The 27,832-nt window shown below is 36.9% G+C and overlaps 1 protein-coding gene across 1 annotated transcript in view; it reads left to right on the top strand.

Annotated features, from left to right (window-relative positions):
• The window catches only part of LOC107186131 (laminin subunit alpha-1-like), a 79,221-nt gene that overhangs the window by 7,252 nt on the left and 44,137 nt on the right, over positions 1-27,832 (top strand). Inside the window, exon 2 of the mRNA XM_015573945.1 lies at positions 19,044-19,351. Coding sequence (XP_015429431.1) covers positions 19,044-19,351 — 308 coding nt within the window. The remainder of the gene's footprint in view (positions 1-19,043; positions 19,352-27,832) is intronic.

Here is a 27,832-nt window from a genome sequence, read left to right as displayed (position 1 = left end):
TGCATTGTTAGCACGTGACCGTTGTCCACCCGGAAACCGCACCACAAAACGTCTGCGCCAGGATTCAGAACGTGAGACTTTTAACTGTCGATTTTCAGCGGGTCTCCGGTACGCGCAATACACTTTGTAGTAAATGCGTCAGGCAGCGGCTTGATAGGCTTCTGACGCTTGAAAAGAATCCGCGACTCACGTCGAGGGATCAGGTCCTTTGTTGGGTCTGCAATTAAAGTCCTGGCTCGATGAAGAGGATGTGTCCCATCTCCCTCGATCCTGTCACGTTGGGGGGGGGGGGACATGCCGTGTTACGAAGACGCGATTTCGAAAAGGAAACAAAAACGAAGAAAGATTGTTGGAAAGTGCTCCCTTTCATCGAACGGACAATACGTTTCTCGTTCGATAAAAAGTCAATTGATCGGTTGCGAGTCGAGCAAGCGTATTAAACTTCATTGGTCTCACATTGTTGATGCGGTAATGTCTTAACCCTCTTCGATTGCACAGCCTGTGATTTTAAGTTTGAACTTGAAATACTTGAAATTCGTTCATTCGGTGTATGTAAAAACATTTTTCTCGATTCTTATTTACGGTTATTTTCATTGTTTTTTTCTACTGTTGGTGGAAGGTTTATTTTGCCAAAAAAGCTTCCGGGTTTAGAAGATTTAGCGAGTTATGGATACAGCTGCCAAACAAGAATAAGTTTCAAATAATATTAGTGCTAGAAGGGATAAATATTTGTATGTAAACGTAAAACAGAAATCATGTATCAGAAATTTGAGTAACCAATCGTAAAGATAAAAATAACGTTTTTTTTAAGCGGAACACCCTGTATATCGGTCTCGTAATTTTAAAACAATGATTGAAGGGTCTGGACGTTAAAGTGTTCAATTAGTAATATCAGAATAAATTCAATATCGATATACGACACGTCGTTGTTTTTACATATGTTGCTCAGCCAAGCACATTGCACGCGGAAGTATCGATTACAGTTGATTCTTCCTGAAAGTCATCATTAACCGTCGACGAAATAACATCTGGAGAAATGGAACGCGTTGGCCGCGCCCGTGTAAAAATCCGTTCGCCAGTCACGGTTGACGCGAGCAAGAGACACGTTAAAAAGATACCGATCCGATCAATGCTCGGCAGGATCGAGTGGTGCGAGAACGCGTGTTATGCAATCGAAGTGAAATGATACACCGAATGCAAGATTTCTGTCTGCTTATCAATCTGTCCGCCGCCTGTAGGGACACCGCCATTAATGTGTTACGAGGGTACGAATTGAATTAAAACAGTTGTCGGACAGAAGTGAAGAAATGATTAATAAGCGGTCAGCGTATGACTGTGACCGTGTCGCGTAAAGTATTTATTGCATTATTATCGAGCCGATTGAGACAGACGCGATCTGCCGGATGGAATTAAAGAATCTGAGGTGCGAGGCTGATTGCTGACGAGTTTGATACACATACGTAATTATTAGCGTAAACGGAATGGTGAATGAATCGTATGAGAAAATGCTTTCGAGGGTAAACGCACCAATGAATGAACACTTCAGAGATTTTGTAATTATGACAGTCGAATTTTAAATGATAATAATATTAATAAATATATGGCACATGAGCATTAGATGTTTTTATATCTATGTATATCTTCTAGTAACATACAGATTTCAATTTGAATAATTGAAAACATGTGATTAATTAAATTAAAAAGAAAATTTAGATTTCACCAGCGAATGAACAATATTAAGTAAATGAATTGTTCTAACCAATGGTACAAAAATTGTTTGAATATTTAACAAGGAATTGTTTGGAATATTTTAATAATTTAATTTACTCGTTTTCATATATAATGTTCATTCACTGGTGTGTCTACATTTATTAGTGCAACCACCATATATGAATATTTATGAAAAGATGGATCGTAAATTTTATAGTGAGAAGATCATGACGAAGTTGTGTATGAACTTTATGTAATAAAATTGTAAACAAAAGACAAATACTTAGGATGTATCGGTGATTTCAATGCTTGGTACAATAAAATGGTGAATGCAACACTAATAGATACGATATTTTGGTGATTTCAATGCATGGTATAATAAAATCGTAAATGCAGAATTAATGCATACCTATCATTAGCCTGCCGGTGTGTAATAAAATTCAATAATATGTGCATATTTTTAAGAATATAATACAGCAATTACTCGTATTAATTGAATTTCTACCTGATTCGAATTTTTACAAATTGCTGTCTGAATCTGTGAATTTCCATAAATATCCACAGTCTAGATATCATTTTTCGATGATTCCAGTGGGCAGTACAATAAAATTATACATGCAACTCGAATGCATATGATGCCCTGGCGAATTCAATGCGTGGAGATATTATTGCTGTCGGATGCAAAACGTTAGTAAAGTTACAAAGATCACGGTAAAAAACATTCAAATTATTGTTACTGTAACATAAAGTGTATTATCTAAATTCTTTAGTTTGTATTTTTAAAGAAATTAATTTTCAAAGGCAATTTATAAATAATTTCGCTCGCAAGAAATAATATTTCAATTTTTTCGTTATAACGAAAAATAGTTTGAATTTATAATAGGTACAGGGTGTAATGTTCCAAGCTCGTAAGTAACCATTGAGATACTGTATCGGAGACTTAGATAATTAGAAGTGCGAGCATGATGTTCGTGTTAAAATGTTAATGATCACTCGAGACATCATCGCTCTTATCGTTTCTGAGGAAGTTTCTCATACAAAAATCGTGAGGGTGCATGCTTTATCAGCCTGAGAAACACTTACTGGAGAAAGCAGAACCCCGATTCTGATATCGTGCGCGATAATTTCACGGAGATATAAGTATAAGTGTAAAGAAACAGAGCAGTGTAGAATTATTTTTACGGACTTACACAATTATTAAGGCTTGTAATTGTAACGAAATTACTTTTGTTTTGAACTTCTCATTTGTGCTGAATTACGTCACACTCCCCCATTTTGTATATATTCTATTATTGCAAATGCTTCAAAGTAATTTTCCAATTGTTTGAGAAAATATTTACTTTTATTCGAATAATGCTATGGAATTAAATTTTTTAGATCTTATGAAGATATAATTTAAGGGTTATTACAAACGTATGTAAATAAAAATTCAAATCCATGATTGCTTTATAAATTTGTATACTATTTAAATTACTATTTTATTATTCATAACCTTATTAATTTTACAGCTTCATATTCTTTATCATATTACATATAAATAGATTCGGTTCTCATGAATGACGAACATTGTCTATCTCATTTTTTAATTCCTTATTACTATTTCAACATCTTTTAAATCGTTTCGAATTTAATAACACAAACAAGAACAGTAAATTAATTGCTAAATATTTATAATTCAATTTCATATAAATACGATGAAAAAATATGCTTACAAAATCTGTGAAAATATTCTTGTATGATAATATTAATATGAAACAGGCGGAGGGACATACATGAAAAGGTGATCATTCTTCGACAGAATGATGCATTGCAAAGTTAGAGTAAAAGATCGTCAAGCTGTTTTGTAAAACTTCGCGAGCTTCGATTTAATTGTGTAATAAATAAAAGAATCTGAACCATCATTTGTAACATGATCGTGGCAGAACAGAGAAGGTCACGCAAACGGGAAGTGACCGTCGTGGAATTTTACGATCGTGCCCCTGTTGTCATTGTCGGATCAGTGTAGAACATAGTTTATACTTTGTACAAAACCGTCATAAGTTTTGGATTTTATTGCTGTTGGGCGTGGAGACACATGGACACGCTTATTTCGTGGTATTTAAGTAGGACGCATATAAAATCCTTTGCAGGATTCTTGGTCTACCATTCAGAAGGAAGGAAATTGTTGTAACCATTTTAATTTACCACAGTGTAAATCACGCAAGTCAAATGAAATACTACAAGCACATGTTTCTTCTAATTTAAGTTTAAAACCTGTCTGGTTAAATTACTAGACAGTGCATGGAAAATACACTAAATGTAGTGGTTTCTTGTAATGAAGTATGTGTGTGAAGTTGTGTGTAGTGAATTCTTAAGTATTCTATCTCCACTAGTTTCTAAACTGTAAAAATTGAGCTTAGAGTTTACAGAGTTTAATATTATAGAAGCAGGAACGTAGTGAAATAATTAAACACACTATAATATCATCTACTGAATAGCCATTTATTACAATATTTAACCAAATTTTATCTTATTAAAAAAATTGCAATACAATAAAAAAATTAAACCATCGTTATATTGACAATAATATATAGACAATAATTTAAAATAGAAACAGATAAAAGGAGTATTCTGTAGATATACTTCAGAATTGAAATCCTGATAAAATCTTTTTATTTTCACATAAATCACATGCTTTCAGCATCGTAACAAAGTCTGCCAACCCATAAATCGCTTATCCTCGCTACCTAATTCTAATTCAAAGAACGCAACCGGTCGAATCATTTATCATCGGTCAACTTTTAAACTGCCAACGTCGAAACGATTAATCTTCGAGTTTCTATTTGGCAACCTTTGTAATAATTAAATACCTCTCGACAGAACCACAACAGCTTATAGATAGAATCGGCCATAGGAAAGTCTAATCGGATTCCGATCTTTAATCTATTAACTGGCGAAGACGAGTTAACTCATCGTTTATGCTTGACATACACATTCCAATAATTTAAATATATATTTACCGTAACGAATTAAATGATGATATGTAAGAAAAATTAGGTCAAATTAGGCCTACAAGTTATCATTTGAGTGACAGGTAATGCACACATAAAACACTATATTAGAGCTGATGCAGTTTTTGTGAGCCCATCTACGAACGCTATCACTGTAAGACTTATTGAATATTCAAGCTTTCTGTATCAAATTTCGACTCTGAGGATAAACCTATCTATGCTTTGTCAAGTAACCCCGACCAACATTTTTAACATGTTAAGGGCCGCACATACAAAACCTCTATACACCGGATAAAATAAAATATCCTAAATTACAGGAAATGCATTACATTTCCACAAAGTATTATGCAGCACTTAATGGACAGAAGATCATAAATAATCAGAACAAATATATTTACTCAATGTCGATATTTTTAGATTCTTTATTCTCACTGATATAACACGCGAGTTTCTGTCATGATGATACATTAAATGACGAGATAGTCATTCATATTTGCCCATATCGAGAATAAATGCACCATTTATTCTATAATACAATAGTTAAAGGGAATTAGTCAACTAACCCCATTAGTCAACTAGCCTCGGTCTCTCCTACTTATGCAAGTGCCAGAATAGAATAGCTAGAATACTTTAGCCAACAGAGGTTTAACAACCTATTTGTCGAAAAATCATTTCGCTATCGATTCTTTCATTCCCGTCGTTGCAGTCGAACTCTCCGTACGATCGCTACGAGCCCAGCGCGGCGTGACCATTAATATCGCGCCTCGTTAATCTTGCGGCGACCGTGGCTGATTAATCGACCGAACGGTTTGGCGACTGGGGGCAGCATTAATTATCCGGTCACGGACAGGTTTTCATTTTCGGCCCGATATTCGCCGCGGGACGCCACTTACACATGACTTCCCGAGACGATAATCGATTTCTCGCGGCAGTGTTTGACGACAATATTGATGGCGGTGATCATCCCAAGACCCCGGAGATGGGGGATATGTGTGTAAGAAGTTCTCGGGTTGCTCACTTTAATGATTTAATTAACAGGAAGAGTCCGTGATGTAAGAATTTTTTCGCGTGTACGCGTCTTGTATTTTGCATTGGATCACCTGGATCGAGAATGTACCGAGTATTTTAGTATTAATTGCTTTGGGAACTTGGATATGTGACTGGTCCACAATTTGGATACCATAAGTTGGGGTAATTTTGTCCCACTGTCAGAAAATTATGAGTTTGGATTTTGCAGCTTGTTTGCCAGTATTTTTGCGTGTAATACCTTTTCACGTAAAAATCAACTTAATTTAATAATTTGCAGAGCTGCAAAGTCGAAAATGATCATTATATTTCTTGGGACAAAGTTATACCTGACTGATTATGAATCAGTTACCCAAACTTATGTTATGATTGAATATAAACCTTGTGTTAATTTGAGACATTTCTCTCCTAAGAAACGATATTATTGTGTACTGTGTAGGTAAATTTAGACGAGGCTCTGTAATTTTTATTTTAAAGAATTTGCGAATTTAAATATTTATCCCTTCATTTTTCTGTTGTGTAATAAATACGCGTAAGGTCTAATTTAATCTTCTGTTATTTTTGTGTTTTACAGATCTTACCGGATTTGTATTCAAATATTTTTCTTTACACAGTAATCTGGCAATTAGTGACTTTTTTCAGCAGTCATACTTTACTGTATTTTTGGTAATTAAGCAATATCTTTTGTATAATAATTTTTTTTTACAATTAAAATACATGAAAGAATGTAACACGTAGATTGAAGAAAGAAAAATTTGCCCCAAATATTTAATAATCTACCAGTAATTTGAGACGATCTATTTGTGTGAATCACTCGGTATATTGTACGATATTTCGTTGTTACAGTTTTAGTCTATTCTTAGAAAAAATCGTGTAACTGAACTCTAAAATTATCTGAAATCACCGGTTGTCATAACAACATCCTCATCAATCCGAATCTTCGAAGCGATATTTGTAACATATGTACGCAATTATGTCGACAAATTACCTTTAATAAACACCGGAATAGATTAACGCGACACCGTGTACAAAAGCGGTTCGAGTTGCCCCGATGATAGTGTACAGCTCCCGGCACTTTGAATGAAGGAAATTGACTTTGTCAGTCTCGAGTGGTCGCGACCACTTCTTTTCACTGTCAATAGGCCGTCTGTAAAAACGAGCCACTCGTGGCTGGGATCTCACAGTCTTGATCCCTTAGAACGAGAAAGAAAAGCCTGTGATCCATACAAGACTGAGATTTATTATGATCATGAACTTTCGTTCGAGCACACGTAGTTGAACCGTTGTACTTACATTTAAAGAAAACAATATGTCGTCGAGTGCTTCTGAGAACTGAATTTAGTAAACATGTATATTACTCGTTTTCTTTGAGTCGACGTGAAATACTCTTTCGCTGGTATTAACATTTAAGGTTTAGAATAAATGTGACACTTGCCATAAGAATAGAATTCCTTTTGTATCTGGGAAAGTATTAACGATAAAGTAATTTTTGATGGACGTCCTAAAAAAAATAATAGAAATAACATTGAATAACCGAAGAGAATAGAAATAACCGATACGTAGGTACATATGTATATAGTTGATGAAAAACTATTAAATAAGAACATTAATATAATTTAATATTATTACTATAGACACACTAAAACATCTAATACAGGAAATAACTTTTTGGTCATTCTTCATGTTTATAAATTACAGTTGAAAATTGTAAATCTTGCTACATTGAGAGCGAAAGGGTTAATAACAGCTATTAACCCCTAAAGTTTTCAGTCTGCTTGTAATCCGTTGATATTCGCGGTTATAGTCCTCTGTTAAAGTCGATCAAAGACGGTCAGACGACTCGATCGGAGACACGCTGTGGTGAAACGTCCCCGATAGCGGTTCTTCCCGGCGGCGCCATTGTCTGGTAATTAACATAGCAGACGGCAGTGGGCAGGCATACGGGACTCCGGATCGGCGAATCTTTGCGCGCACGTGTGTGTACGTAAATCGACGCGTGAAGCATGCTTTCCTGGCGATTTTACGAGCAAGCGCGTTCACGGGACTGCATTTTCATTGATGATTCTCATCTCGACCGCGCGAACCGAACTCGCCCTCTCGCAACAAGAACGCCTTTACTGCTCAATGGAATGTTTCGTAACAGATCTCGAACGTAGCTTGACATCTGGGCACATAAAAACGAGCGTTTATGCAAATTTTTTTCTTTCTCTAATATCAGAAGTGATTTGTGGATTCGACGTCGAAGGTGTAGGATAATAAATTTTTCTTGGCTTTATTTCGTAAGATTTAAATTTGAATTATTTATCCTGTGGTTTCTGTGGGGCAAATCGAGAGTATAATTGCTTTGAAGTTGTTCAGTGACTAATAATACTTGAATTGTGTTATTGGTAAATTGTTGTAGTTATGTAAATATGCAGGTTTTAGAATTTTTTTTCTTGTATTGGGGGTTTTGTTAGGTTAACCCTTTAACGCCCAGACCCTTAATCGTTATTTCAAAATTATGAGACTGATATGTATGTTGTATCTTGTTATTTTGAAGCCGGAAATGTCGATATTAGACTGACCTATTTTTTAATATTTTATTTATTTTTGGAGGCAATGTTTCAATTTTTTAACTGAAAACATTGAGATCTAGTTCACTTTCAGCGAAATTACGCAGTCATGCGAGAGTTAATGTACGTGGAGAAAATTGCCGAATTTAATTGTACAATGACATTGATTCTGTACTTTAATTAACTTTACTGATTAATATAATTGATTTTATTGTAATATTATTATTAGATAATACCTTGAAGCTATTAGATTACACTGTGTAATTTTCCCATAAAGAAAGAAGCTTTCTTAATAATATTCATTCATAAAAGTAACGTCAAGTATACACTACATACATATAAACCACCCTAAAATGTTCATTCCCAATGTATTGTGGTTAAAATAAAAACGAACCAAGTATATCATATCTAAAACCGTGTTGGGAAATAATATTTCTTAAGAAAAGGATAGATAATATTCCCTACAAAAAAAGTGGTTCGTTTTTATTTTAACTACAATACATAGAGACTGAAAATTTCAGGGTGATTTTATAATTATGCGACGCAGTGCAGGCAGTAATTTGCCAATTTCTTGCGGAACGACCTAATATCGTAAAACCCTTACAGAAATTCGTATCCACGAAATTTCCAATTTACACCTTCGTTTCTGGACCAACGTTCGCGCAAAAATTGTAACAGCACAATAAGAAACGGAAATAGGTTTATCGTTCTATTCTTCGCCTCTTCCCTCGCGCCTTTTACGATTGCCACGGTTAATGATACATGTTGGCCGCTGTTGCGGGTCGACAAAACGGGTTCACGTGTTGACTTACGCACATCCCCCTGGCCCTGTACTTCCATGACTTTCATTCATATGAATGCATGGGAGCGCCGATAGTTAAAAGCGAGTGGGTTTTACGGTAGCTAGAGATGACGTGTGGCATAACGAAACAATAAAGTATTGCCATTGCCCTCGGCTCCGCTGCCATACCCATACGCGGACACCGTATTATTCCGTGAACGGACAACGCTATTTACCCCGTGATTTATCGCATTATTTATGAGTGATTACGATTGCGGCACCGCGTCGATGTCAGTTTTTCATATTCGCGGAGTTTATCATTAGATGACGAAATGAACCGCGTTGGTTTGCCACGACTGTGTTTCATGCGTGCCGAGCCTAACATCGTGAAAACGATTGGAACTTTCGTAACGTACAGTAATCTCTAATGCTAGGGACTGAAAATTGTTACACAATAATATTACCACGAAGAAACAATGTATTATGTATTTGTTCAGTATTGTTTATTTCAATTACTTCTTGACGTTGTAGCATACTGAATAAGGACGTAATGGGCTCTGTGCGATGGACTTTACACTGTTTGACTCGGAACAAGATATGGACTTACAATTAGTATCATTATTACACTGCTATATTAAAACTTCAACGTCTTAAGACAACATATTTTTTATCATCGGAAAGAATGCAAAATTTGATACAGGGACCACGTAAACTGTCATTTCTTTTAAAAAAGTGGACTTAATACACTCTGTTTCTAGGGTCCAGATATGTGAGTCGATGAAATATAATAGGAATAACGGTACCAAAGACTAAGAACACGATAGTACCATAACATTAAAGTGTTCACCACATCTGGTAGCTACCCGAGACAACATTACACTGTCAGAGCTCACTAAACGCGATAACAGCGTGTCCCTGGCTTCAGGTACGATAACTTAATGGACAAACACCGAGTCCTTCCAGCATCCCGTTCCACCTTTCACATTCTAGGTGTAAGATTACGTCAGAGTTGAAGGATCCTCGAATTCTGGGCGTTTCGGTTAGTGTCCGGGGATCTTGTTTTCTTTCGATCTTTTTCTTCGCCCTTTCTTATTCTGTTCAAGTGACCGAAACGGTAGAGCACGAACGGAACAGCCCATGGGTAGTGATGGGTAACAGTGCATTGGTGTTCGAGCTTGTTCCTAACGAGCTGATACTTCGAGCTTGTCCCCTACTACTTGAACACGTTCGGAAAGCTCGGTTACCCATCACTACCCATGGGTAGCGAGACTATTAGTCATAAGGACCACCATGGGAGTCCACTCGTGACCCATCGGCATGTGGGCCAACCCCTCCGCAGGTTATTTTGTAAACAAGTTATCGTGAGCACAGAAAAAGTGGCTCCCTGAGCACTTTTCAGACCGAGAACGAGCCTCTTAGGTAGCCCCCTTTCGGTATGTAAAGTGCTCCGAGAAATACAGTACTGTTAATACAACAATTTAAAAAACTTTGAAAAATCCTTACGTTATATATCGATACGTTTATATATCACTAAAGAAAAGTGTATTTCAGTTTTATATTCACTTGAAAAAGTTATTTATAACCATGAAAATATTAATTCCTCGACGAATGCTTATTAGGACTTTTCTTCCTCTATTTGGGAGAATATACATACTATGTATCTATCTTGAAAGTTCTGAATCCTTTTTTTTTACCAGCCTGTATATCGAAGACGGCATGCAACCGAACGTTTTCTAGTCTGTGTTATGATTGATTCGATCTACACTGAACGATATCTTGTGGGACAATGAGCGCGTAAGAAGTTAAACGAACCGTAACTGTGAGTCATAGTACACGCTCGATCTCGTGTATCCTACGCTTCTAAGCCGATATATTTCAGCGCCATTAGGATTTTTTATGATTCAGTCCACCGCATCTCTTACGGTAATTCATCGAGCTGTGAGATCTACGGACTTGAAATGTTTCGTCTTGCTGCTGATAAAAGTAAGATGCTAGTTTGGAGGAAATAACTCTTTATTATTCTTCGGGAAGCTCTTTGTTTCTATTGCCCTTTTCATTAAACCTTATCTTGTTTTATTTTATTTTGTGGTGGGATGACTTAGATTTAATGATATTTAATTATGCATGTAAGGCTTATAATGAAAATTACCGGTTACTAGTTACCAAAAATAAATGGAAATAATGTGATAGATAGTGTGTTAAAAATGATGACATTGTCTTGAACTGTCTACCGTTATTTGTTTACCTAAGCGTTCGCTATTAAATTTTTTTTAAATGATGAAACTAAAAGAATATGTTATCGTGCATAAACATTGTGGTACGTAGAAGAATTAAATTAAACTGTAGTGTTTATGTATTTGTAGCAAATTGACCAGTAAAACGTAGTCAAAGAAAAATTCCAATAGAGCTTAATGGAATTTTAGAAAATTTAATAGTATTTAATATAATTGTGTAATTCTCATTTCTATAAATTAGTAGCTAAAATTGTGGCTAAATTAGCTTAAAATCACCTCTATTACACTTGACTAAGTAAACGTACCTATAGTAATTACATTTAAAATTCGTACATATTGAATATTAATATACATTAATATTTATGATATAACTATTATGTAAAAGTATATAGTGTATATAAAGACACGTATGCAATTAAATAGTATAGCAACTTATGCAATTAATAGTATAGGAATATAAAGCTGGAATCAAGAAATACGTAATACAGTGTAAAATAGTAGTCTTCCTGATTGATTGAATGATCAGATTTCTTACAATTGGCTGTTTAATGCAGTGAATGTTAATACAGACTGAATGGTTGCTGCCGGGTCTTACTAACCTGTTGAACAAGTTTCATAATGCTGCTATCTGCTCATTGTGACTGCCCACAAAGTTGCAGAGATCACATATGTACAAGGTGACCGTAAGAAACATTCAGTTTCATTTCCAAATTTAAAACTCTGATTTATGAGAAATGTATCTTGTTCTCATAAATTATTACTTTCCATAATAATATAAAATATACTCACAAATTTATAATTTTTAAGCTTATAAGGTTTATTTATTCAAAAATCATTTACGTAAAAAATGGGTACCATATAAATGAGTAATATTAGAATTAATGTTTATGTTAGTTCAATTAATTTTACCGAACCTTTGAACCTCAGATGTTATTCGAAACTCCTACTATCACGACCAAGCGAGTCGACGTATGCATTATAATTCTAATTTACCGTCTATGCATTGGTCGATACAAATGTCACCGTTGGAATGTTAACCCGGTAGGAAGAAGTAACATTTTGCACGCCTGTCGACACGTTAAAAATAGCTCAGACAACGTGTAACACGATTATGAAACGATTTTCTATTTGGACTGATAGGATAAACTGTTGCTGGTTGGTTTCATCAAAGATTTAATAACTCGCTCAGCAAGTTTAATCTCGTTTTGATCTGGCCATTCATCATAGATACTGTTGCAAAAGCACTTGTTGATGAAAAATGGCCAAGAAATGAAAACAAATGTAATTAGTTTATAACGTGGAAATGTCTAACGTCTGAGACTTACATACTTAAGTCTTATCAATTTCATATAAACCAGTTGAAGATAGACAAAAATTTTATGAAAAAATAGTACATGTTGTTACACACTGCATATTCTTGTCTTACTTTCGTGTTATTTTAGGCATTGCTGCTAAAATTTTTTTGATTGTTACTCGTCACTTTTGGATCCACTATTCGATGCAGTTGTTTCACTCTACAAAACCATACTAACATACATATGATTTCAAACTATTTATTTCAGAACTGATGATAAGTCTTGAATTTGGAGTCTTGACTAGTCTTGAGTCTTTAAAGTTTAAAGATTTGATAGGTCCTGAACGTCTTGGAAGTCTTGAAAGTCCTGACAGTTCTTAAAGTTTTGAAAGTTTCGATGGGCCTTGAAAGTTTGCCGAGTATTCAGCATCTTCTTCATACTTTCGAATGTCAACTATGAATAATCAAGACCTAGACAAACTTTTAAGGCTCCCAAGACTTCCGGGACCTATGGAATCTTTAAAGACTCAAGACTTCCAAGACTTTCAGGGCCTATCGAATCTTTAACGAGTCAAGACTTTCAAGACTTTCAGGGCCTATCGAACCTTAAACGAATCAAGACTTTCAAGACTTTCAGGGCCTATTGAATCTTTCAACACTCACTAAGCAATCAAGGCCTATAAAAACTTTCAAGACTTCCAAGACTTTCAGAACCTATGGAATCTTTAAAGACTCAAGACTTCCAAGACTTTCAGAACCTATGGAATCTTTAAAGACTCAAGACTTTCAAGACTTTCAGGGCCTATGGAATCTTCAAACACTCAAGATTCAAGACTTGTCAAGAATTTTAATTATCCCATGATATTCGAAGTAAGTCGAATTTTTTGCCAGATGTACCTACATACTCGAAGCGATTCGAAGTGCTTCAGAACCCATCACTACCCACGAACGTGGACACGTGCGCCGGCCGGCCGGTCGCCGGAAAGATGGAACAGGGTTATTTCTGTCGTCATCAGTCACTCGCGGTGGGCTTAAGTCCCCGGTACACCGGAGAGAAAGGAACAGAAAGAGAGAGAAAGAGAGAGAAGCAGGCCAGTCTGACGGCGAGACACAACACAATGCCGCCCCGGCTCTCTGCTCCTTTTCCGGAGCTTTTATGTACGTGCACTGCACACGATCCGTTTCCACCGAGTTTTGTCCCTGAGCTGTGTGCAGGACACCGAGACCAGCGCTGGGTCTTGTTATTTTCGAAACTGGGAGTCGCAGTTAGAGGTTGGAGGGGGTGGATTAGTCATTGGCCATGGAAGGATGATTTTGGGTGGCTTTCACGCGGTTGGAGGTTGATTCCGCCGGGGATTTTCGGGACACGTGAGTGTGCCTCGAGGGAACTCTATTATGGGTTGAGTCATATTAGCTACCAGGAATCTCGATTACACCTAACCCCGATTTGCACGGGTAGTTGGTATCTTGTCAATAATAATCGTATTGAATCGTATCGAAAAATTGATTTTTTACAAATAGCAACATATCGCTGTTTTGGAAGAGCAATGACAAGTACAAAATTACACTTTGGGTAATATACAGTACCGGACAAATGAATTCAGATAATAGTTTTCGTTGTATTTGTTGTTATGGTGATGTTACTGAAGTTCTGCACTCCGGAATATTTACTGTTATTCCGATGCAGGCTTTCATAAATGTTACACGGAGCTACCTACGTATTGCAAAATGTAAAATAATTTTTATCTGTACTTAGCTAGACAGAAGTATTCGGACGTTTCATTCACAACCATAAATTTTAATCTGAAACAAGAACTTTACGAGAACGTTATATTATATCTTTATTTTATCCATTAAATTTTAAATGTACCATAGACAGCTCAAACGGAGTACCATCATTCATAGTTTCTCGGTGTGTGGGCATCCCCAAATAGATGGCATATTCAACAAAATAAACAATTTCTTCCAGAACACCTCGTCAGTGCCGAGGAACCTTAGAACACCCATCGATAATTTACTGCATTGTACAAAAAAAAAACAGAAACCCTTTACGTGAACCTGATTAACTTCACAAATTGTCTCTTCCCCTGCTACATCCTCTAATCACCAGGTCAGCTTCTTCGCACAGAAGACTGCTCGAAAGCAAGAGGATTTGGGTATGGAGCACGAGTCCCAATAACTGTTATCAATACAAGATTTTCGATAAACGACCGTTGGAAGGGAGAACGAGATATCCCGATAACGTGGTCCGAAGTAAGCGATGTTTAACCGGTGATCGAAGATGGTAGCTCGGCGCGATCGAAGATGGCGGCTCGCTGGTATGATCGTCGTTGTCTCGGAGGCATTCATCGATTATCGTGGATCGCGGTTGCGTTCTCCTTCAACGATTCCAACCCGATACGCGGCGCGCAGCTTCTTTTGCGGTAACGACGGCGTTAAGAATTCCACGAAGGAAGGGGAATCATCCTCTCGGGTGTGCTCGAAGCTTCGCGATAAGATCGGGACGCAAGTGGGAAGCGTTGAACGTAGGCGTGACTCTCGTTGACACGGGAAAAGAAGCGGTGAGACCGAGAAATTAAGTGGCTTCGACCGAGATCCACCGAGCGTGGCCTGTTCGCCCGGTGAATCAGAGTAACTGTTCACCACCGGTAAAAACCTCGTTGACGATAGAAGAAATTAAGGTACGTTTTCACGCGACAGTCATGGATTTTGTTTGTCGTCACACTGTACTTGTATGACAATGTAAACCAATGTCACGAAAACGTGATATCTAGGTTTCATGACGATAAAGATTATAATATTTAGAGGCGTGTCCACTTGTTACGTATCTTTGTATCGTATCACTGTTCTGTATCAATGTGGTGGGGCAAGAGTTGCATCGTTTCGTGTGAAAATGTATTGTATGGTGATACGATACGATGATACGCAACGGTGATACGATACGAGGACATGCAACGAATGGTACGCACCTTTTAATGTTACGACTGTAAAAGTCACGATTTACTGTCACACGTGAAAATGTATCTCACGAGGAAACTGGATTTCCGTTAGGGGAAAAGTATAGGCGGAAATTGTGTGAAAATGTAGTATAAAGTCTTTAACAACAATTCACACTATCTTTACAATTATTATGTTTAATAAATGCAAAAGTAAAATTTATTATTTTTCTGAATAAAATAAATCGGTATTTAACTACAAATATAAATTCGTTGCAATCCGGCTCCTCACTTTAATTGATTGACATATTTGTTAAATGAACAAAATGCAATGCAGTAACAGTTTTCGACAAGATTAACATCAACTTCACTTTTCTTTGGATTTAACAAAACCGATTGATAAAGGAAACAAATCTCAAAACAAACTTGGGTTCAATAAATTAACCCACATAAAATTGAATTTGCATAAACTTCCGCAGTCTAGTTATAAATACCGAAGTGGTCGGAAACATTTTCCCCGTGGTATATATTGTATTGGCTAAAATGTTGCTGCGGTTTTTGGCGATAATTGTCTTCGGGCGCTTTGAAACGCAATTAACCTTAGTTCAAATCTTGAAAGCACATGGTTATTTGATAGATACCATTACAAACGTGAAAGGTACGAAAGTAATGCTATAGCTTGGTTAAATTGACATCTTCTGTCAATTTATTAAACTTTCCAAAAATTATACGCCACATTGTCAGACAAAGCAGCTACAATATATGACTCTTTAATAGTCTTAACCAGTATATATTCACAAGAATATATAATATCTAAAACCGAAAGTGTTAATATTCTCTTGAAAGCGTAAACCATAAATCATGTTGTATTTTCAATTTTTCAAATATGCAAAGAGTATTCTTTATTTCACACTTTCAGAGATATAAACCCTGCAACGCTTTCGGTTTTACACTTCATATATATCCAGCACGCCATGAATAATCGCGAAACAACGTTAAATTCAGCCACGAGTTTCATACATTTCTTACCAGGTAACTTCTGAAACCGCGCATTTGCATCCTAAAGCAACTCGTTTCAGTCTTCAATACACCTTGCCATTCGATTGTGCCGATATACCATATACATTACACCGAGTGCTCTGCGTACTGCATAATTCACTCGAGGCAGCATCATTAACCGGGTATGGCGACGGTTGCAAAAATCGTTAGGTCTCTCGTGTATCCCATGTTATAGAACACTCGAGGATACCGAAGTTGTAAAAGCAACGTGCTTGGCTCGTAGGTGTAGCTATTAAATCAAACACGTGTCATTGGGGAATAATGATCCCCATTAGACTGTTTCTTTGTACATTTACTGCACAGAAACAGCTTGTTTTCGAGTAGCTTTCACAGTCGTCATCGATTAACACTAGAATTACCGATATTAAGTGTTAGGTATATTAAATGAAATTTTAAAATATAATAAGATACATAATCTAGAATACAATTTAACATAATATAGTATAAGATAACATCTACAGGAAATTCACAATCACCGCAAAGTCCACCAAAAACAGCATTAAATTTCAGTAGTGGTAAAATAAGAAATCGGCAATTGGTTATTTTGACGGGTTCAGTGGTTCTAGTGTGAAGGGAACTTAAACTCGGTAGATTATATAAATATAGCGAATATATTAAAACGGTATTATATCTCGAATCAATTTGAAATCCAATTGAGAAAAATTGTATTGGTTACTAGGGCCCAAATCCAAACTTTCTCATGGAAACTAAGCCATTACCTTAAACATGGATGGGAATACGAAAAAAAGTTTTATACAGAGAAATTATAGAAGATTTAATAAACGTCGATAGGATTTATCATTTTTGAGAAAATCGTTAAAAACTCCTAAAACATGGACAATTACAAAACTTCAAGGCTTGGTCGTGAGTTCCTATTGTCTGATTACAATAAACTTTTTCAGGGATTACTTTCTTATGAAATGAAACCAATCCAGGGGGTGAGAGAAAAGGAATACGAAAAGAAAGTTTCGGGGCTTATAAATAAGGGCCACCCTAGGGTTCATTCATCGATGCATTTACCCTACAGAGCAAAAAGAAATATCCTTTATTAGAATGTTATTATACATTTACATAAAGACTTGAATTATTGAAATACACAATGTCGAATGATCAGTATGCATAGTCGAAGGAGAAACGTATAGAAATCAAATGAACACCGGTGTCCAAGGCAGAAGTCCTGTCGATAGCACGTCACGTTTCTTGGATGCAATGCAGCCTCACGTGTCGATTACGCGCGTTTAACCTGTTCAAGTGTCGAGGGTGGCCGGGATACCAGTGAACCTGTTCGCGCGTACGTGCCGTACAATAGCCGCGTTGCAACGCTGCATCTCAGGCAACCTGTTCCCTCGTGGACGACTGGTTTCGTGCTGAGCTCTGTCAAAACCTGTCGATGTGTGTATCTCGAGGAAATTACAAAATAAATCGCCACCCGTTCGCAGCCGCGTGAATTTCCATTTCGATCACGCCTGTAATATCGCCCGTGGATTTTTGTCTTCTTGATTACTGGCGGAGAGCTAGAGTCTTCTTGGTTACTGACCGAGAGCTAGAATCTTCTTCGATAGTTCGAGCGAATACTAAACCAACATACATTCACGTGCATAAGTCTCTGGATAGTTTACTATTAAACGTGAAATGAAAATAAATAAGGATTATAAAATTAAATTATGAAATAAATAAATTGTACGGGTGTAGACTGCAAGTACAAATTAACAATTTCCGAGTATTAGTACTAATATGTAAAGATTAAAGTGGCACAAAATTTTGAATTATGTATAAGATATTTTATTACGTCAATAATATGTAAATAGTATTAAAGTTCATGAAAACCTTTAATTCGTTGTATTTTTCAAGTTACGAAACGCTGTAAATGCATAAACATCCGCAGTCTCTTCATGACAAGAACGACTGTTATCAAATATTTCGGTTTATCTGACAACAATAGATTCCAGTACTCATAAGCGAGACTCGCAACATGGTGGAACTTATACGTATTATGCTTCCACTGCCTGAGTATTAAAAAAGGCAAACAGTTGTACTATCTTCAGTAATTAAGATCCTACTTAAAATGTACTCTCTACTTAAAGTCTAATTACTAATTATTTATCGATATTATTTGATCGCAAGATTAGAATACATAGTTTCATGACAATTTCAACTCTCAACATAGTCATGAAGCACTTTATTAAGTAAATGATAATTTAATTATTAACCCCATGCATTTCTAAACGTGAGTATGCAGAATGCTACTCAGAAAAATCTTTCACCTTATTTTGAACATAATAAAATTCTTAATAAAGGAAGTAAATTTTTATTTCCATTCTATCTTTGTGAGTCAATCTACAAAAACATGAATCTGTATAAAAATTCGTAGTTTAATTATAAATGCGTCTATTTTATTGAAGTGTCTATTGTGTAAATCCATATGATTTCCTTGTATAATAACAATTTATTTTAATTTCAGGTCCATCTGGGCTGTACGGCGTAAGCAAAAGTTTAAAAAACAGTGGCCTCTTTCCATCGACGTTCAACGTCGCCGCAAAGGCAGACGTTTCTGTGAACGCAACCTGCGGCGAAGAAGGGCCGGAGACATTTTGCAAACCCTCGGAGTCATCAAGGTGTGCGGTTTGCGATGCAAGGAGCCCGGATCCAGGCAAGAGGCATAACATTAGTAACATCTTGGACTCGAATCCTGCGAAATGGTGGCAAAGCCCAACCTTGGCCAATGGAGATCGTTACGAATACATAACCATCGTCTTGGATCTTAAGCAGGTAGGACATGAAATTTTTTTAAACATTTAGTGAATACAAGGAGTGCACATATTTACATATAACAAATACATTGAAGATATCCTTAATTATAGAACGGTAAAGCACATTATTTTGAATGACTACATTTTAAAACCACTTAAAGTTATTTATTTATATAAATATTTAAGAGGAGCAATACCCATTTTGTATACAAACAATAATATATGCACGTGGACGTTGACAACAGATTGTAGTCAATTTGATATTAGTACTCATTACTTAAACGTTTCTAATAAGTTATTATAAAGTTACGAAAATTTTTTTAAAATTCACCTTACACTATGTCGCCATTAAAGGTCCCAGTAACCGCATAGGTCGGTAGGATCAGAGTGGCCGTAGTCCCTTTTCGAAAAATCGTAACGTCCCCTTTTTCCCGCTCGTTAGTCTCGTTTCACGCATTGTGCCCACTTTGCTTCCAATTTATGTCCCTCCGGGGCCACCGGCGGCGGAGCGAAAAGGGACCGTGAAAGGGGGTCAGGGAAGAAACGGAAACGAAAATCAGGGAAAAGAGAGGCTGGTGGCGATCGATTAAGCAAAACTCGAGGAACGGAGACAGACGATGGGACTTGGGGGGGGGGGGCGATAGAGACAGGGAACAAGTGCTTTCTGGCTCCTTTCTCAGAATTTCACGTGCAACGGAACAGGTATACTCGAAGCGGTTAACCGGTAAATTGCGAACAGTGTTCGCGAAAAACGTTTTAACGAGCGCCGCCGAGGCCTTTTTTCTAGAGGGTCGCTGGTAGGAACCGCGCGCGCGCGTTTCGAGACACCCGAGCCGCGTTCTCGGGCAACTTTTCCGTTAATTGTGCCCTTCTACTTTTTAATAAGCTTAGTTAACGATCGCCGCGACTGGCTTGTGCTTATTTTTCCTTTCGTTCATTCAATTACACTGGATCCAAAAAGTAAATTTGCATTCTATGATACCTACTTTATTAATTCGCAAGTGGTACAATAATTATATAAATTAACAATTTATTTATGAAATTCGAGGAGACTTAAATTATTCTCCTCGAAGTAATTAGTCATAAATCAATTAGTCATCTTAAATTAAAAATTAATCATAAAATTGATCTGGATATATGTATCCTTTTACTTTATAAAACTGCACAAATCATAGGTGAATTTACAAAATATGTCCCTCGTATGCCGTAAGAATCTGATTAAGATTAAGAATTTTATTGGACAGTATCGACTTTATTTAACTGTTTTAATTAAATTTTTAGTTAATGAACGATTGCGACTACTATTAATCCCATAATGCATATAGATTAAATGACTACTGTTAAAAAAAAATCGATTCAATATATTTTTTTATCCACTGTACACTTGTACATCGAATTAAGTTACAATGATGTTATTCTAAGTGGTTTGCCGAAATAATAATTTTAATCACTGAATAAAATTATTTTCATAATACAGTTTTATCAGTTCAATTAATAATACTCACGCAGAATAATCGCCACGCTATATATACACAGTAATTACAATGTTAGTACGACAATTAAATACAGCTTTCGGATGGGAAATAATGGATACGTTAAGATAGACGAAATCTTCGAGTGTAATTAAGGGAGATACAGTTGGGTCGAAGACTCGATCTCTAATTGGATACTGATTGCTAATCCTTCCCCTAAAGAGATATCTTCGACGAATAATCGCGCTGCACAGAATCGCCTGAAGGAGATGAATTTTTCATAAGATTTAATTAATTAAAAATTCTGGTTAAAGGAACCTCTTATTACGACGTTTAAGATTTTCTTATTAATAATTATACGAATTATACAGATAAAAGTATAGATACCTTGTATAAGTACTAATAATTTAATAATTGTTATTTAATACAATTACTTTTTATCGTAAGATTAACTATGAAACCGCAAGCAGAAATGTATTATCGTGGAATTAACGAACAAATATTGTTTTATACAATACATTGAATAAATTTTTCTAAACGAATTTCATTTCTACAGCGTTGCCAGTATCGGGAAAAAATATTTTCAATAGTAGATTCCTAATATTCATTTTATAAGGATCCACTTACAATTGAATCAGTTTGGGGAAGAATTTTAAATATGTACATGTAATGAAGAATTGATTTATTTAAGAAAGATTTTACATTTCTCTGTGATATACCTGTATAACCTATGGAACTGTTAACTGATTTATAGAAATTTCACTTCAATCTAAATGCTAAAATTGTAAATGAATTGTCTATTCATATTCTGGAAGTTTATTTTTCATTAATAATTAGATTCGTTTTGCATTGTGGTATCGAAAATTTGGCACGACATACACATTGGCGCACAACCAAGGTATATACGTCGAGACATTTTTAAACGATGGTCAATGGGTATCAGGGATGATTATGCTAATTAACGGATAAGCAAACCATGGCAGCCATATTTATGATCCTCGTTAACGTTCATTACGCATATTAATTTTATGAGTAGTCAGCTCGCCAATTCGTGATTGTTTCTTACGTCTCGCTAGTCAGGAAAAATTAGTGCTGTACCATGGTTGCGTTTCTTTCATGTTATAATAAATGACTGGTCATCGTTTTCTTTTAAATTATTCAATCCATATTATTACGAGCTTTGCGTATGAATAATACGGATACACAAAAAATAATTACAGATGGGTCAGAGGTCTATTATGAAAAATGTATAATTGCATATCTACCTAATAAATCAAATATTATCTTCTTATCTTTACCTTTCACTTGTACATAAACTTTTGTTTTCATTACATATTTGAATAAATTAGAATAAATTAACCAGTAACATTGTAATTAAAATAATTATAAAAATCATTATACATACATCAATAAATATTCCAGTTAATTTAATAAATGTACTGAGTACTTAATGAATGAAATATCAGCTAAAATTTAATTTTCTTTCGTTTTAAATAATCGAATTGTTTGCTACTTCTGAAAAATTATTTTCAAGCAGAGAAATCGTCAGAGTCAACAAAGAACGTTCAGGTTGTTCACCGAAGAAAAAGAAATCTTGGATGTTAAGTTTCAAGCGAAACGTGACATACGATTATTAAAGACGTCACGCGTTTCTCTGTCGCCGAAATAAACGACGGTTCCCTTCCCGGGCTTTTGATAACCATTTGTATCCGCCTAGTAATTGTGTAACGCGTTCCACAATGCTGGCCATGCAAGGGAAGGATAAAAAAAGGTGGTCCATCACCGTGACCATTTTAGGTAGAAACAAATTAATTTATTTCGCTGTCCATGATCGCGTGGGCGACCGACGGACCGACTCTCCGATCCGGGCGTCTCGTCATGCCAATCAGTAGCGCAAACAGAAGTTAAATTTAAAATGAGCCAACGACTCGCACGAAATGCGCGGAATGCACGTCTCCTCGTGACACTGCAAATATATTAAGAGCCGGTCGCCGCTACTTTTACAAAGGAAAAAGGGTGTCACGTCGGTTAGCATTCGATCCTCTCTCGATTAATCGCGTGATAACGGAGAATCTGCCGAAGTGAAACGTTCGTATGTTCCTGTTGTCCTCTTATTTGCTTTCAAACGTATTTCTATGTCATATGAAAATTCTGTCCACTGTTTTTTCAACGTGAGTTACATATTTTTTTATGCATGGACACAAAAGTACTGTGAAGAAAGCTTCTCGTTTTTAGAATGCCAGTTTGGACTATTATAGTATTAAATTTGTTAAAAGAGCAATATGAGAACGTATAAAAATCAATAATATTAGAGGGAAGAAGTGAAATATAAAATTAGTACCGTAAGTTGGGGTACCTTTATCCCAATTTACAGTAAATTATCATTTTCGATTTTGCAGCTGTGTAAATTGCTCGATTAAGTTGATTTTCAAAAGGTATTTCACGTAAAAATACTTGCAAAAAAGCTACGAATTCGAAAATGACCATTTCTTTACTGTGGGGCAATGTTATCACAACTTACGGTTCCTTTTTAATGTGAGCAAAGAATTATATTTTTGGTATTCTAATGTCTTATAGTATTACAGTTCTAACTCAAAAATATAAAAAGTCATGAAAAACCTGCCCGTTCTCTAAACGTTAATATCATTCCATTGTCTTCGTCGTGTAACGTCTGACCACCGTCTGCTTCAGATGTAAACGCACGCGCCTGAAGCACATAGGAAATTCCAACTTTAAAGGAATTTAGGCCGACAGGCCGCTATAACTAAACCATAAAACACTTTATTCTATAATGATCGTGTGTAAGCAATGCTTCTTCAATAACAAAGTGGTCACGCAAACTTCAAGTCCACTTAATGATTATCGTTGATAATTTTTATTCGTGGAACATAATCGAATAAAACCAACCTGGAATTCCACACTACGAGAAACGACAGGATTATAATAATACAATGTCAAGTGATTAATACCTCTAGAAACGCGACACGAGGACTCCATAAAAGAAAACTGGGATGCGAAGAAGCAACTGTAGAATTGATTTCACGGTTTCAAAACGATCACCGTTCGGACTAAAGGACATGTAACCCTTCGGTAGGGTCGCATTGATCCCTGCGGCAATGTCGAAAGTGAAAAGAGGTACCGAGTGGCACTCGACTCGGGGCACGACAGCGATGGCAACGAAATCTTTCATTGTTCACGGATTAACGAGTCGTGTTGCGGGCCCTTCGACGGCTGTTCGAGGTCCTCGAACCTGCCACGTCGTCTTCGGGTCACTGAATGAATCATATCGTTCGGCCGTGGAAGAAGAATGGAGGAAGGACGGAGTCGCGTAAATAATACCCCCGTGGGGTGGAAGATCGAGCAAGGCTAGATTTTGCTCGTTTTTCGAGCGAGAACGGGGCGTCACGGTTCACGGGATTGTGTAGCCGATGTCATGGAAGGAACCTTCGCTTCGTGGGGTATTTACCACAAAAGGGGGTCTCGCGTGGTTACGTCTAAAAGAGGCGTTTGAATGAAAGCTTGAGGTTGTATACGGTAGAATTTTCAGTGACCTCCCCTAGTGAAATTGGAAAGACTAATCTTTGTATAAATTAATTCGATGATTATTTTGGGACAATTATTTTATAGTAATTATTTTGTATTTCATTATTTTAGTAATTATTTTGCATTTCACTATTTTAGTAATTATTTTATCTTACAAAGAATAATATAGGTACGTCGTGGATTACACGGTATACATACACTGTTGATTAAAAGACAAGAACCCTTTATTCTTTATATATATATGTACGTACTTTAGCAGTTAATCAAAATTACTACTAAATTACGTTCTGGCCTTTTAATTCTACGATTACAGCGAACAATTTGGAAAATTATGGGTAGTCCTAATTTTTTGGCCAGGGATTTTACTTATTGATACGTTCAATATTTAAAGAGTAGGTATATGAAGATATATTTTTTTTAAAGAACCGGACGGTCATTAATAACAAGAAAGTATTTAAACCGTAGCATGACGCTCGAGTGATCAAAGTATGTCAGATGATCAGTCGGAAAGGACTTCCTTACTACACGAAAGTCTTTAAGGAGGTTACGCGGTGATTCTTTGATTTTTGTCGGTGCACGGACACCATGGCACGTTACGAATTTACCTCGTAATTCAATTCCCACGGCCACTGGCGATAATTACAGACCGTGGCGCAGGACCCTTGCGTACCACCATGCAGCGGCCATCTTTTTTGCTTTTTCACCGCACCGCACAGGTGATTCTGCGCGTACACCGTAAGCGGACGTTTCTTTTCTTTCTGCTTTCTTTCCGTTAACCCTTTTTTTTTCTTCTTTTATCCCTCCTGTCTTTTTTACACTCACATTATTTCTCTTACTCTCTACCTCGTTTTCACTCTTTCTCACTTCTCCTGTCTCATGTGTATATCCATTTCCGTTCTTTCGCGTCGTTCTTTCTCTTGCTTCTTTTATTTTATAACTGTTCATTTATACACGCTTGCAATTGGTTTACCTTCTGTTCTGTTCTGTGCTGTGTTCCGGTCTATTTTTTACAGAGCCTATTGTACGTTTTTTTAATTTTAATTTTTGAAATGTCTGTCGAGTATGTAGTTGTATTCTGTTGTGGCGAGTACTTGATTTAAAATTCTCCATAAAAATAATTATAGCTTTTGGTGGATTATTTTAGAAAGTTAATTCTATTGCGTGTAATTTTAGAGAGATATAATCGTGAATGATATATACTAGATAAATTTAAATAAAAAGAAAAATTCTTCATTGCTAAATAATTGAGTATATTAATTTTCTACCACAAACAAATTTCAAACTGATTAACTGAATATGTTATTCTTTTTCTTACAATTAGTTGTATCATTCTTCTAACAACCCGATGAATTAAAATGATCGACTTTCAGTCGTCTTTAGAACGTTCTACTGATTTAGAAGTAAAGTCTAAAAATTTCTGGCATAACTCTGAGAGATAAATGAAAAGTCTTTATACATTTCTTTCCCTCGATTGAAACATTTATATGCACAAGTGGTAAAAGAAAATATATATTAAATAGTTCCATGTTCATTATTTCGTATCTCAACTGTTATTAATCCTAAGTATAATATTAAAATACTGCGATATATTTTTTCAACATTTTCCTAGTGAATAAAGTCAGCGTGGTATCGACACCACTCTCTAGCATCGCGCTCCTCTATCGATCATTCGATGCAAAGTTCCGCTCGGGTTATCGCCGCGTCGAGCCATTCTCACCCTTCATTTTCGCCGCACGCCTCAGCTCCGTGAATGTAAAGTCACGACGCGTCCGCGTGCAACGGTGCGCATTTTCACGGTGCCGTTCATTCAACATAAACAATCCTAATATCCATTATAAATCAGCAGAGCCTCGAATTATATTTAGACGCCGCACGGTTCGAGCCTATATAACCCGGTATATATTTCACTCGAAAAGTTCCCTTTATTGCCGGCCACTATGTCTCCCCGGATCGGCCTTTCTGACCGTACCAAGGAGGCCTCCATTGATTTATCGTTCGGCCGTTCTCGTCCTCGATTTCCTCGTATTTCGAGTCACTGGCCACTGGTCACGATGGTGCATCATATCCTGGTGCATTATCGAAAGTTTCCTTCAGACTCGCGATTTGCCATCAGCGGACGAAAAGTCCCAGTCGCGATCTACGAGGATCGAAGTGGGTGGTTCGCCACTTGCTGGGTAGCCTGTAACGTCCCCTCTCGGGTTATTGCGAAACGGAGCGACGCTCATCGAACAGGGATTTATAGCGGTTTCAGGGAAGCTAATTGGAGGGTTATTTGGACGACCTGTAAGTTCTCCGACCGCTCTGAGTCTTCATAATTGACGAAGCAACTGAACAAAGTTTTGTGAAATTTTCGGGAAGTAATTGGATGCAGCTGTCTTTGGATTGGTGAATATTAACCCTTTGCGATCGGCGCCGCCACAGTGGCGGCATTTAAAGTTTATCTTCAAAGCCGGTGTCGCCACTATGGCGGCATGATCTTTTCCTTTGAGCGCATGTGTTATTGTATGGTTAAGAGGTGTAAATATAAATTTGTTTGGACTACTTGGTAATGATCGTTCTGTGGACAACTGAACGTTTCTAATTTGATGCTATGTTCTTAAACGAGCAATAGCCTTTAACCCTTTCGCTACGACAGAGTTGGCAGCCAATAGGCTGCCACGGTACGAGATAGTAGCATCGCAAGGATACACTTTGCTGCAAACAGAGTATCTGCTTAATTAATACGTCAAATTAATTAAACTAGTTTAAGTGAATTCTTAACTAATATGAAATTTCAACAAGTAACTATCATCATCTTTAGGATACCAGAAGCGTTCAACGGTGGGTGACTATAGTCACATTTAGTGCACAACAAGTGCTCGACTTTGGATGACTGCAATCATCCTTAGTAAATAAAGGGTTAACCATTCATGGTTCACGTGTCGAGAAAAGTAATTCTAATGGAAGTAATAAATAAAGGCCCACAGATATCAATCCTCTTAGCTAATGCTCATCTGAAACTAGCGTTAGGCAGCGAAGGGACAATCACGGTGGAATTGGCTAACAATTTCCAGACTCTCCCCCATATTTAACGTGATTTCTTCCTGCTAGGTCGCGTACGCCTGTGCACGGTCGGGCGTGCACTTCACGGCAATTAAGCCTACACCGCACTGCGCGCAGCTTCTGGTTATTTTTAAACTAGACCAGCCAGACGGACATGCTAGGGGAGGACGAACGGTGCGTGCGTGCATAAGGCAGGGAGAATGGTAAACGTTCCGTTGCATTAAATAATTGCATTCAGAGGTGGAGAACACGGCGAAGTCACGTGGCGATTATTTCACCTGACGCTCGGGGCCCGTTCTACGCGGGCCCCTTCGTCCTTTAATCGCTCGGAGGTGAACGAGTCAAGGCGCTTTCGTGCTTCGCCGGGCGTGTTATGCAGTTTTCCAGCGTCGTTCCTGGTAATTTGCACGCGCACGTGTTGGGGCTTCCTTCCCGGTTTCTTC

Source organism: Dufourea novaeangliae, unplaced genomic scaffold, assembly GCF_001272555.1.
Source record: "Dufourea novaeangliae isolate 0120121106 unplaced genomic scaffold, ASM127255v1 scaffold14, whole genome shotgun sequence".
NCBI lineage: Eukaryota > Metazoa > Arthropoda > Insecta > Hymenoptera > Halictidae > Dufourea > Dufourea novaeangliae.
Note: the sequence above shows the minus strand (reverse complement) of the source record. Positions and strands in the feature narration are given on the sequence as shown.